At 43.8% G+C, this 12,996-nt stretch overlaps 1 protein-coding gene across 1 annotated transcript; it reads left to right on the top strand.

Annotated features, from left to right (window-relative positions):
- Nucleotides 1-271: 271 nt before the first annotated feature.
- LOC136992037 (olfactory receptor 4S2-like) lies at nucleotides 272-1,171 on the top strand (the record flags this gene model as incomplete). The annotated part of the gene is made up of 1 exon (XM_067295720.1): nucleotides 272-1,171. A coding segment is annotated over exon 1 (900 nt), but the record flags the coding sequence as incomplete, so codon positions are not given.
- Between the last annotated feature and the right edge of the window lie 11,825 nt (nucleotides 1,172-12,996).

Below are 12,996 nucleotides of genomic sequence, written 5' to 3'. Positions count from 1 at the left end.
ACATATCACAAAGTGCACCTATCTCCGTGCCACCAAAGCCATGGCAGAAGCTTTGTACTGTGGAGAATTAAATAGCTGTGAAAAAAAAATACATGACAGAAACTAAACACTTCATAAGCTTAATACTAATGCTATATCTTTCTTGGTTTGTATCCACTTCTGATATAGAACTCATCATTAATAATGAAAAAATGCTGATGAATCATGTGTCTGTCTTTATTTTCCCAGGTGTATAAGCTGTATATTGCATATTGCCACCCAGCTGACCAACATGGAGAATGTAAGCAGTGTGAAGGAATTCATTCTTCTGGGCCTTTCAAAGAACCAAGGGGTGCAAAAAATATGTTTTGTGGTGTTTTTGTTCTTCTATATTGTTACTGTGGCAGGAAATCTGCTCATCGTTGTCACTGTAGTTAGCAGTCAGAGTCTGAACTCCCCCATGTATTTCTTTCTCTGCCACCTGTCCATTGCAGATAGTTGCTTCTCTTCTGTCACAGCTCCCAAAATGATTGCTGACTTCCTTGTTGAAAAGAAAACCATTTCCTTTGGGGGTTGCATGGCACAGCTATTTGGGTTTCATATCTTTGGCGGCGCTGAGATCTTCATCCTCACAGTGATGGCCTATGATCGCTACTTTGCCATATGCAGACCCCTGCACTACACCACCCTCATGACCAGGCGTGTGTGTGGCTGGATGGTGATGGGTTCATGGGTGGGGGGCTTTGTGCACTCCCTGGTGCAGACCCTCGTAACCGTTAGCCTCCCTTTTTGCGGTCCCAACAAAATTGACCTCTACTTCTGTGATGTCCATCCCCTACTACAACTGGCCTGTGCCGACACCTATGTTGCGGGCATCATTGTCGTTGCCAATGGTGGAATGATTTGTTTGGTCTCTTTCTTCATCCTGGTCACGTCCTACATTGTCATTTTGTTTTCCCTGAAAAGGCGAACATCCGAAGGGCGGTACAAAGCCCTCTCCACCTGTGGGTCCCACATTACTGTGGTGATTCTCTTCTTTGGGCCATGCACATTCATCTACATACGCCCATCCAGCAATCTCTCGGAGGACGAGAGGGCAGCTGTGTTTTACAATGTCATCACGCCCATGCTGAACCCACTCATCTACACACTGAGAAATGAGGAGATGAAAAGTGCCATGAGAAAACTGTGGAATAGAAAAGTCTGGAGTGAAAAGGGTGAGGTGTAGAACTGTGGTAACATTTTCTCAGGAGCTGAGAAAATCAAGTCTCTCTCACTATAATTCCATTTTGGAAAATTTACTGAAAGCTCCCTTTTGAAGAAAAGCTTGGTTTTAGCTGTTGCAGTAATTAGGAAGACACTGAAAGTTCATGTTTTGATTGGAATGGCATTGTAAACTCTGTGACTAGCAGGGATTCCCTTTATGTTCTCTTTTTGAATAGCACAGGCCCAGGACTGGGGCTTCCAAGCACTGCTGAGACACCAGCAAATAAAGAAATGAATGCTATCAAAAATATTAAAACGTGTTCCAGGCAGAGCATCCCATTAGTCCGAGCTCTCCCGGGTGTAAACTTTCCGTCAGACAAACTCCATCTACTCTGTAATCTACTCAGCTAGGAAATGATGGCCCAAGGTGTCTGCAAGGCTGTTGGTCCCCTGCTGCTGGAAGCAATTGTACCAAAGGCTTCCTTCCCCTTTACTTTGGAGTAAATGCCTTCTTAGGAGTACTGCATTGTCATATGCTGAATCCACGGGTTAGCAATTAAACTGCAGATATTAGATGCTGGCTGGGTCACTTGCTGATGCAGATGATATGAGGAGAAGCTTCTCCCCTTCCCATTCCAGTGCAGCAACTCTCTGCCTTTCTGCAGTAGTTCACCTATCACTAATGCCCTCCTTCCTAGCCATCCCCTCTGCCCTTCATCTCTGCCTCAGATTTTGCATTTCACTGTTTAGACTAATAGAGAATCAAAGATCCAAGTGAAAGATAAATTGCTCACTGTAGGAAATTGTCGCCACCAAAGAAAGCATTTGAGGACAAAGAAAGCATTGGGGGGCACAGTTTTATGTGTCAGTGAAAATAAAGAGTTCTTTGGGAATAATTCCTGTATGCAGGATAACTCCTAGCCCAACAGGGCATATTTACAGGCCCAGGCAAAGGAAGAAAAAAGTATTCCAAGGGAATAGCTGGAGCAGCTACTACTGCAGGAAGGAAGAGAAGAAATGTGAAGATGGAAGATTAAATCATCTCAGAGCCAGTCACAGCTGCCACAGGGAGGTTAGTTGTAGCAGCTAAGGTTCTCCACAAGGACGAAGGAGCCACGAGGAGCCACGGGACCCTGACTCCTACCTTGCCAGGAGGAAAAGAGCAAATGAGCTGCGTGAGGGAGAAAGACATCTGTGTAATGCACTCTGAAAGTAACTAAAGCATTTTCCTTTTTCTTCCTTCACTTCATGTTCCCTATAAACACTTGCTTGCACTTGTGTTGCACCTTAACATGGCTTAAGTGTGATTCAAGATAAGAAGGTGTTCCCTGCACAGGAGAGCGGCAGATCTACAGACCAAATGGTGGGACAATGTCAGAAATGCTCTGGTTCCCCGAATGTCCTCTGCTCTATGCAGGGGGTGGCAGAGTGGGTTCCCGTTTCACAGGCATGCACCAGTACACTGCGGACGTCTCAGTGTCTTCTCCTCACCGTGGTGGGTTATGTGGATGGCAGCCAGCAGGACGGAACTGGGATAAATCCTGATTCTCAAGGCTTAGAGGGATAGTGTCCCTCAGGCCTGGGCCAGCATGTCCCTCACCCAGCATTCACACTCTGTGGACACAGCTAAAGGTGGGACCATCCCCACCTATTTGTAGCAGTATAAATTCTTCATGCAATGAAGGATAGTTGTCTATCTCAGCACCATTGTCAACAGAGAGGGACAGGCACCTTCAGAGGTTGCTCTGTCTCACCGTAGGTGGGGCAGGTAGAAAGACAGATGGGGCCCACTGACCCCCTTCATACTGAAACTGCGAAGGGGTTAGGGCACACGGCCAGTTCAAGCTAAGGCTTATAATTTTAAAACTGTTTGGGTTTTTTTTTAATGTTTTGGGGAAGAACGCCATGATTTTTCTGATTTCTCTTCCGGGTGCTGGATGCTAGCAGGCAACAGCGGGACCATAGCTTATGGAAGGCGTCAACAACAACAACATTTTATTCCTCTACGCATTGGCCCATGAGCTTCAGCCTCTGCAGCAACAGAAAGGTGACAACTGGCAGGACCAAACGACTGTATTTTCCTGAAACGTGTAAAATCCTTCTTTAGGGTGCCATAGATGATCATAGGGACACAATCTTTGCTATAGTTATGCACAGCTTTAAGGAGAGAAAGTCAGGGGAAATAACAGCCCTAACAGGCTTGCAGTGAAATGCAAAGGGAATCCGCAAGACCTCTTTCCATTCCCCTTTGATTGTAAACCTTATGCAGAGGCAGGAACCTCTCGCCTGTCTGAGATTAATACTGTCACTTTCAGCTCAATGAGGGTTTCCATGCCCAGTCCAGAACTTGGCTGAGGTGTACAAAAAATTTACTGACACATCGTTAATGCAGATTATCTCCAGTATTCACCCACGTACTGTAGGAAAGTTGGTCTGAGGAAATACAAGCCTGCTCTTTTGGAGACTGAGGTCGCAACCCAGAAACTCATGAGCAATAACTGGAACCAATCCACACAAGATGTAGCCCAGTACAGCACATATAGGACAATGACTCTTCTGCTTCAGGTTTCCTGGCATGCCTTGAACATGGTCTGATTTCACTTAGGGTGCCTTAAAGACAGTTTGTGCCTAAAGGCACATCTCTGCTAAACAGACATGAGGTAGGTGTCCACTTTACCTCCTCCAGAAGGATCTACACTGATAGCTGAAGTGATATTAATTAGCCAGCTGCCTTGTGTCATGATGTGAATATTGATGGCTGCACAGAAATGCATGGACATTCTACCAGAGTCAGAGAGCAATAGCAAGGACTAGTTCTGTTGAATTCCCTCAGAGGGTTGCAAAAGAAGGTACGTTCACTGCTTGAGCAGAATTCCTTAGGGGATGACTAACGTGTTGAGACTCAAATGGTAACATGCACTATCCTTCTCAGTCAGTTTTTCATTTCCAAATCAACACTTCAAAAGTGGATGTTTAGGGAACCTAGTGACTAGCCTTCCTTTTTAAAAGGGGCAAAGATCAGAAATATGAATCTGGAGGATATTTCCACCAACTCCCTCAAGCAAATAAACGGACCTCCCTATTACACACTTCAGTAATACATTCTGAGTTAGAAATCAGCTGTCACCCCTTGAGAGAAGCATTGACTTTGAAAGGAAACTTTCCCCAAAAGACATAAAAGGGAATACATTGATATTGAACATACCAGTGATCGACATGGATGTGTACTGATAACACTGTGTTTCTAATGCCATCTCAGGTGGCTTTATTCTGTGCTTCAGGTCCTGTCTACGTGACGTATGTGAAGAAAAAAAACAATGTGACGGAGTTTGTCTTCCAGGGACTCACACAAGATGATGCATTAGCAAAAGTATGCTTCACATTCTTCTTAGTCTTCTATGCCACTGTTATTCTTGGAAACCTGCTTAGCATCATCACCATACAGAACAGTCAACAGCTGGACTCTCCCACGTACTTCTTCCTGAGCTGCTTGTCCTTTGTAGATATCAGTTACTCTACTGTCACAGTTCCCAAACTCATTTATGACCTTCTTGCTGAAAAGAAGACCATCTCTTTTGTGGGCTGCATAGCACAGCTCTTTGGGGTCCATCTCTTTGCCTGCACGGAGATGTTCATCCTCATAGCAATGGCGTATGATCGTTACACTGCTATGTGCAAGCCGCTTCATTACACAAGCATTATGAACAAGCATGTGTGTGGCCGGCTGGTGGCAGCTTCGTGGGTGGGAGGCTGTGTGCACTCCCTGGTGCAGACCCTGCTGACTGCTCAGCTATTGTTTTGTGGGCCCAATGAGATCGACCTCTACTTCTGTGATGTACACGCTTTGCTGAAGCTGGCCTGCACTGACACCTACGTGGTTGGTTGCATCGTGGTTGCCAATAGTGGTCTGATTTCCTCGGGCTCTTTTGTGGTTCTTTTTGTGTCCTACGTCATTATTTTGGTCTCTGAGGACACACTCTTCCAAAGGGCATCTCGAAGCACTCTCTACCTGCTCCTCCCATATCACTTCTGCACTTCTGTTCCTTGGGCCATGCATTTTCATCTATATGCGCCCTTCCACCATCTTCTCAGCAGACTAGAGTAGAACTGAAGCTAAATCCAAGGTTTCATGTAGCTCTCATCTTTCTTTGGAAATTGTCAGTCAAAAGGATGTGAGCATATTGTCACCAGTCAAACCCGAGCCTTTGGGGTGGTATTGTGGTTTTTACCTTTAGACACCTTAGAGCTGTGTAAGTCTCAGGTCTAGGCTTCTCCTGGCATTAAGAGGAATAACTAGGTATTTTGAGAGGTTATGCTTTCCCACTAGCTCCTGCGAGCTTCGGAGAGTGGTGTCTGCTCACGTTTCTACACAAAAAAAGTGATGGTGGTGCTAAGCTTCCAAGAGAAAGCAAATCCTTCAGGATGGCACAGCACAAGCAGGTTTCATCTCACATATATTGGTGTGCTGACATGAGGTGCCTCAACTTGAGAGAGCTGCTGAAGACAGCAAGAGACCTTTGAGGGGACTGCGATTCATTGCATGGTAAAATAGGAGCATGAGAGGAGCAGGATGCTGCACTAGGTGTCTGCCTTGCAGTGAAGGGTGACATACACTGTACTAGACTTTCCAAGGCTCCCAGGAACACTGATGGACACAGAGGTCGTTCCCCGATGCCAGGCATTAACTAGGATTTTCATCAGTCTGTGCCAACCTGGTGTCTCTGGGAACGCTTCATTTAAAGGAGCTCTGCTAACACCTTTCCAAGGCCTTGACCTTATGTCATAGCTGAGCTTTGTAATCTATCAGAGCAGCAATCCAAGCACGGTTAAATACCATAGTCAGTGCTGGAGCCACAATCCAGTTTAATCGTCGGGACATTTTTCACCGCTTTATTTAGAGACTGGAGACTTTGGCCAGTCGTCTGGTGCTTTACACTATAAAAATCTAAGGAATAGGCATCTCAGTGGAAATACAGGTATCCAATATCTCTCCATACTCCATAAGATATAACCTAATTCCTAGCTGAACACTGAAAATTTCCCTAAAATTCTTAACAGTACTGTTCTTGATTCATCGAGTTTTCCTCAACTGTTTGCAGCAGGGAAACCCCCAAATGCCCCTAGGACTTCCTGACTCTGGGCAATGCTGTTCTACCGCAAATGGACTTACTTTAGCATTGCTGTCATGACAAGTGATTCAAGGCAGGGATTTTCCCAAATCTCCTCCTGGAACGGAGATTTGGGGAAGGGAAGAAGAGGAACAGGATTCTGGATGTTGGATCAGAAGGCTTTCTTAGAAAAGCAAACTGTAGATTTGAAGAGACAGCAGCTCTTTAACATTTTAAGTTCCCTAATTTTGTCTGGGTTTCTCGAGGTGGAGACTAAGGGATAGGTGAATGCAGGGCTTATGAAAATCTGTTCTTTTTGATGATATTTGTCAGAAAGCATATTTAGGTTTGTGATTGTGATTCCTGATTGAAACATGCTGCCGGTTCTGCTGATGCTTAGCTCTAGATGGCTTTGACTATCTTAAACATCAGCTCAGAGAGCGGCGTGCAGACATGACTCATTGCTGTGCAGGGAAGGTCTTTGCTGACAACCTCCCTGTCTTTTTCTGGAAGAGTAGTAGTGTACATTGCTCCTCCCAGAGACCTGTAAACATACACAGTAAAGTAAAATGATGCCTGTGATTTCTTCTCAAGCTATTTCCTTCCTTTGAGCTGGGAGTCCACTGAAAGAGACAATTTTGGACACCTCAGAAATCTGGTTTAAAAAGCTCACTTCTCTGTTCAAGATAAGGACAGCGCAACACTGATATGTGTAAAAACTGTGAACTTCACATATCTGATGATACTTTATAATCAGAAAGGACCAAAAGGCTACATTTTCACATTCTTTTTCCTGCATTTTAGGACTGTCAGGCCAGTGGGATAATAGTGCATATAGTCCAAATGCTTTTACTACCCCGTGCATATTCTAATTTTAGCGTTACTGAGATAAACGGCTTCTGAGATATTGATGGCCTTTAATCATCACTACTTGATCAAAATTCAGACTATAACATACTGAAGATAAGTTTTCTCCCCAGCTGTGTGTCTTTGGGCAAAAATAATGATGTTTCGCAGTCATATCAGCTCTCTGTAAAATATGCTGGCAGCAGTTTGAAAGAAAGAGACTTGTAAAATCCTTCTTTAGGGTGCCATAGATGATCACAGGGACACAATCTTTGCTATAGTTATGCACAGCTTTAAGGAGAGGAAGTCAGGGGAAATAACAGCCCTAACAGGCTTGCAGTGAAATGCAAAGGGAATCCGCAAGACCTCTTTCCATCCCCCTTTGACTGTAAACCTTATGCAGAGGCAGGAACCTCTCGCCTGTCTGAGATTAATTCTGTCACTTTCAGCTCAATAAAGATTTCAACTCCTTCTGCCAACTGAGGGACAGCATTTGTAAACTCAGCCAGAAGCGATGAAACATCATTTAGCGCTAGAACACCTATCCTTAGAGCTAGCTTAGTTGAATTGATAAAAGGATTCCAAAGCCTTTCTCAACTTTCTCCTCTCCCAGAAATGATTGGTCGTTTATTCTCAAAATCACATTGATGACAGACATGTTGTTGGTAAGTCACCATCTTATTCCGTCATTCTTTTAAGTGAAAGAAAACTGCAGCTTGATTAACTTTCAGATTATGTCCAATGTCCTTAAAATAACTACCAGTTCACTCAGTTGCCTCAAGTGGATTGCTGATATGTGGAGATGAAAAGCAGGAATAAGTTCTTGTTACTTCACAACGGTAGCAAAATTAGAAGTCAATCTTTTCTGCATTTCTGTAGTTTTTTCATGTTTCCAGGCAGAAGGGGAAAAAGGAGGTAGTAATGAGTGGCAGAAGAGGGGGATTCAACAGGAGAGGGACAGTTACTTTCCCTAGTGTTTGGGGGGCAAAAACACGGGTGTCTCTTCTCCAAGATTTCCTTTCCAGAACTTCAGGTTCTGTGTGTTGCACTGGAAGAGGTTACTCCTTTCAAATACTGAAGACCTAGCAGAAGTGGCCATAAATTCAAATCACATTGCTTTTCTCCTCTTGAATATCTCTGAAAGCTTTTTCTCATCTTGACGGACTGGTGGTTTTCCTACATGAGCAAACGTTCCTAATAGAACAGAGAACTGAAATTCTGTGCCACGCACCCCTCAGGCAGGAGTCCTGTTTGTGCTTGGAACTTGCAAGTTAAGAGTCAGGATTCCTCCAGCTTTCAGCAGCAGAGGAACACAGTCTTTCAAGATAGAAGTTGCAGATACAACCAGTTAAAAGTCCACCTAAAAGCACTTCTAACAATTAAGTACTTTTCTGAATCTCACCCTTGGAAGCTGATCAAATCTTCCTTGGAAGTCCTACTCTTTGTACCAAGGTTTTGATAAATTCTCCCCAAACAAAGTTCTCTTTCTAACAAGTCTGCTGAAGTTTCTCTAATATGACCTAAAACTCTCCTCAGAGCATCCTTCACCTCCTTATTCCTTAGGCTGTAGCTGGTAAGATTCAGCACTGGAGTCACCACTGTAGAGAACAGAGAGGCCCATTTATCTCAGTCCAATGAGTAGCTGGATGTTGGGCTACCGCACATAAAAACGGTGCTCCCATAAAACAAGAAGAGAGCTCTCAGATGGGAAGCACAGGTGGAGAAGGCTTTGCATCTGCCCTTGGAGGAGTGGATCCTCAGGGTGGTGGAGATGAGGTAGATGGAGGAGATTAGAATTGCCAGAGATGTGAAGGTGCCACGAAACACACCAAAAATGTGAAGTACCATCTCTTTGCTATAGGTGTCAGAGCATGAAAGCTGGATCCTAGGGGGATGTCACAGAAATAATGACCGATAACACCAAAGTCACAGAAAGAGAATGTGAAGGTGGAGATAGTTTGCGCAAGTGCATGGACAAAGCGAGTGAAATAGGAGATGATTACCATCTGTGTACAGGCTTTTGAGGACATGACAGTTGCATAAAGGAGAGGGTTACAGAGAGCCACATGCAGTCATATGCCATTACTGCCAGCAGGAGACACACAACACTAGCCATGAGGAGACAAGTGAAGAGCTGTGCCACACAGGCACTGACTGAAGTGGCTCTCCTCACTGCTGAAGAGTTCACCAGCAACCTCGGGGAGATAGCTGAGGAGTAACAGAAATCCACAGAAGCCAAGTTACTGAGGGAAAGGTACACAGGGTGTGAAGCCGGGGGATCAACCTTCATCTACATGATCCTTCCAAGATTCCCTATTAATGTGCTTAAAAAAAAGCAGGTTACCTTCACCTCTTGGCTTTCTGTTAGTCCAGAGAGGATAAACTCAATGGCCACACAGTGATTCCTCTCAGGCATGTTGCTAGCACACTCATATCATCTCCCAACAGGAAACTGGTTGAACACCTAGAAGTAATGGGAAACTGGCAACACACAATTGATTGTCTCAGTAGCCACAAGGAAGTACAGAGCATTTTCATCATAGCTTCTGACTAGACTTCTTTAATTACGCATTGAAATGACTTGTGATACAAGGGAGTACTGTTCCTATTTTTCAGGTGAGATAAGAAAGCCCAGAAAGATAAAATAATTTATTCAAAAGGCAGCTGCAGCACTGTGAAACACAAGTCCTAGTCTGGCACTACAATGGTTTTCGTGTGCCCTCTTTTAGTGTGCCTATTTTAAGGAAAAAAGTCTGCTTTTCTTGAGGACATCTATGGAGCACTCTTCTCCCCTCACTCGTGGCCACGGTTGGGTGTACAGTATCATCCAAATGGCCCACTCCAAGGGCAATGGCCCGCTTGTTCCTGAAGATACATGGTCTTGACAACAGTTCAGACATCATTCTTCCTGTATTGCAACCACCAAAACATTTTTTGCCTACTAGCTAACTCCCCGGGGCATTGGTAGCAGCATAGTTAGAGCTCAGTATGGGCCACAAAGTCCATTAACAGGACAAAGCAGCCCCTGTTCAGCCTTGCTGAAATATGCATATAATGGATAGGCTGCAGCTGTGCCAACTTGCGAAGACCTGCCTTCATTACATGGACCTCCACCACCCTGACCTTTGGGACTGCAACTCGTAAACATACAGATAACAAATCCACATCCTGGCAGAAGAAAGTAAGAGTTTCCTCTCTTGAATGAAATGCTGGCAAGCACTAAATGGCAACAGCAGCAGGAAAACCCAGCTTTGCATCTTCCCAAAGAGGAGGAGATACCACAAGATCCTCCAGGTTTGGCTGAGAAAGGATTTCTCATTTTCTTGCATCCCTGTTGTCAAGGAAAAGTGGCCATCTTCTGCTCAGGAATAAATTGGGAAGAGTCACCAAATGAAATACTTTCCATTTAGAGGGTGAAAAATCTCATGCTAAAAGGGAAGGAATCCTGAACAAGAAGGGAATCAGTCATCCCTGTAAAGGTTCTACCAGCTTCACCTCACATGAAAAATTATTGTTAATCTATTGGAAGTTACCAGTAACCTGGCTGACGCTCTCAAAGCGGAGTTCTTATCATGTGGGTGACTGAATGGAGGTTTCAATTCTTGCTGAGGTCTGTTTCTAGCATAGGCTTCAAGGTATTGCATATGTACAAAACTATTCTCTTACTGACCTGTTTCATCCAGAAAGGCAAGAGTAGATACTGTAAATACCAAGCCAGTTTATTCCCCCCTTGAGCCATATCTTCAGAAGTACTTGCCCATTTCAAGAAGCAGACAGCAGGATTAAAACCAGCCTATAATGGTTAGGTACACAGTTTACGTGAGCAAAATGCTCACCCTGCTTAGATGCACAAAAGACCAGACTGCCTTTAGACACTGAGTTATCTTTGCATAGCTGGCTGTTGTTTATCTCCAACCTACCCAACCTTTTCTGCCCTAAAGCACAGCAACTAGCCCAGTTAATTCTCAGAAAAGGGCTTCAATGAGCTTGCTATCAACAGGTTGCTCTCTTCCATGGACTACTTGGGAAACTGAAGGAGGAAATTTCCCTCTCCTGCCCCAACGTGAGTGATCAAACACTGGATTAGGTGCAAATTTGTACAATCTCCATCTGTGCTGACATTTAAAATTCAGCTGGATCGAGCCGGAGCAATCTGATCTGACTGAACCTGCTCTGAGGAGGAGGTTGGACTTGATGACCTCCAGAAATCCTTCCCAACCTAAATGACTCTATGATTCTATCTGCAGATTGAAAATGGTCTTTTTGATCTTTAAAATGAAGAAATAGGCCTACCTTCCTTGCCTGAAGGTGCGAGATATTTTATGCCATATTGTTCCCAGAAATAAACTCTTATTTCAAAAGCTACAAACATTTCATGTACCTTCGTAAGAGTGAGTAGCTTCCTTCTTCACTTCAAAGACATCTTACTGAAACAAATCAGAAGATTTATCTAAAGAGAAAAACTTTAGGACTTCACACTTGCAGTAGAGCCCCTCCTTGCTCCAGATAAATGCCCAGATAAATGTTCTTTGCTTCGATGTTTGCAGAACTACGCAATTCAGTACTGCCTTTAGAGCAACAGCTCATTCTTTTGCCTATATGTTGCAGCTGACCTGCAGCCTGGGCGTTGTGAAACATTAGTGGAGTGACACGCTGAGAAACAACTTCAATATGAAATGTGGTTTTCCATCACTCAGCTTGCCGCTTCAGAATTCTTTCTTCAGAAAAATGGTGTTACTAAAGTACTTGGTGTATTTATGACTCTCGATGCAGTTTAATGTCTGTAAATTAGATCTCCTGCAAGACACCAGGCCTTAATTAGGAGTCTCAGCAGGTGCATTGTAATGAAGAATCTTTCTGTGAATTAATTTCCCCTACCCTTGGTTAGGGGTCCAGTCAACATCTATTCTGGGCTCCCTCTGCAGACAAAGGGAGCAATATCACCTTCAAAGGACAATTCATCCCATCTTAAGATAAGTGTGATAAGCAGAAGGAATCATCCTCTAAGGGTGTCTTTGCTGTCATTGATCATAGGACATGCCCATCTCATTCCCTGCCCTTACTACTTTTTACTAGTGAAACTGATGACATAAGTGTCCTAGCAAATTCAGTGAACCCTGGTCTGTCCCTATCAACTCACAAACAAAGCTTAACAAAGCTTTAGACTGCAAACTTTCATATAAATTCTTTTAATAATAACAAGACCATATTCATGTAAATAGCAGTACAGTGTAAGATATCAGAGGAATCAGTTCTGCTTATCTGACTCTGAAGAGCTGCAGTGCAACTCCGTGGAGTTTAAGCATTAAGTATGCCATCTGAATGTGAATCCACCTCTGTTATTAATTATGATCAAACTTGATAATTCTTCCTCTCATTAAAATGCACAGTCCTGATACATAGTTAGCTGTTTTTTCCACAGAAGACTCCTGTTGTCTCTAATAACACATCTACCCTTGGACTCGTGTCCTTTGTTAGATAACCTCTTTGGCTCATGGACCATCTAGTTTCAGGCAGCCTGCTCATCTGTGGAGCAGATATTTTGCTGTGATAACCTGTTCATCTGTGGACCATCCAGGCTCAGATTATGTGTCCATCCATTGGGGTAGATTTTTCTTCAAATGCAGATATAAAGTTCTTCAAGTAGGTAATCGCTGGTGATTTGCTTAGAGTTCTGGTGCCTCTGCCTTAACACTGCCTTTGCACTTGCACCTAATCCCACATATAATTTTCTTCTAAGGTCCTTGAATAATTAACTCTTTTGAAGAAAAGAAAAATAATGGTCTATTGGAAGATGTTGACATAGATATCATGCTTTAGTAACAGCTTGCCATTAACCTCTCTCTGTTCTTGCAAT

Source organism: Apteryx mantelli, chromosome 4 (genome assembly GCF_036417845.1).
Source record: "Apteryx mantelli isolate bAptMan1 chromosome 4, bAptMan1.hap1, whole genome shotgun sequence".
Classification (NCBI taxonomy): Eukaryota; Metazoa; Chordata; class Aves; order Apterygiformes; family Apterygidae; genus Apteryx; species Apteryx mantelli.
Note: the sequence above shows the minus strand (reverse complement) of the source record. Positions and strands in the feature narration are given on the sequence as shown.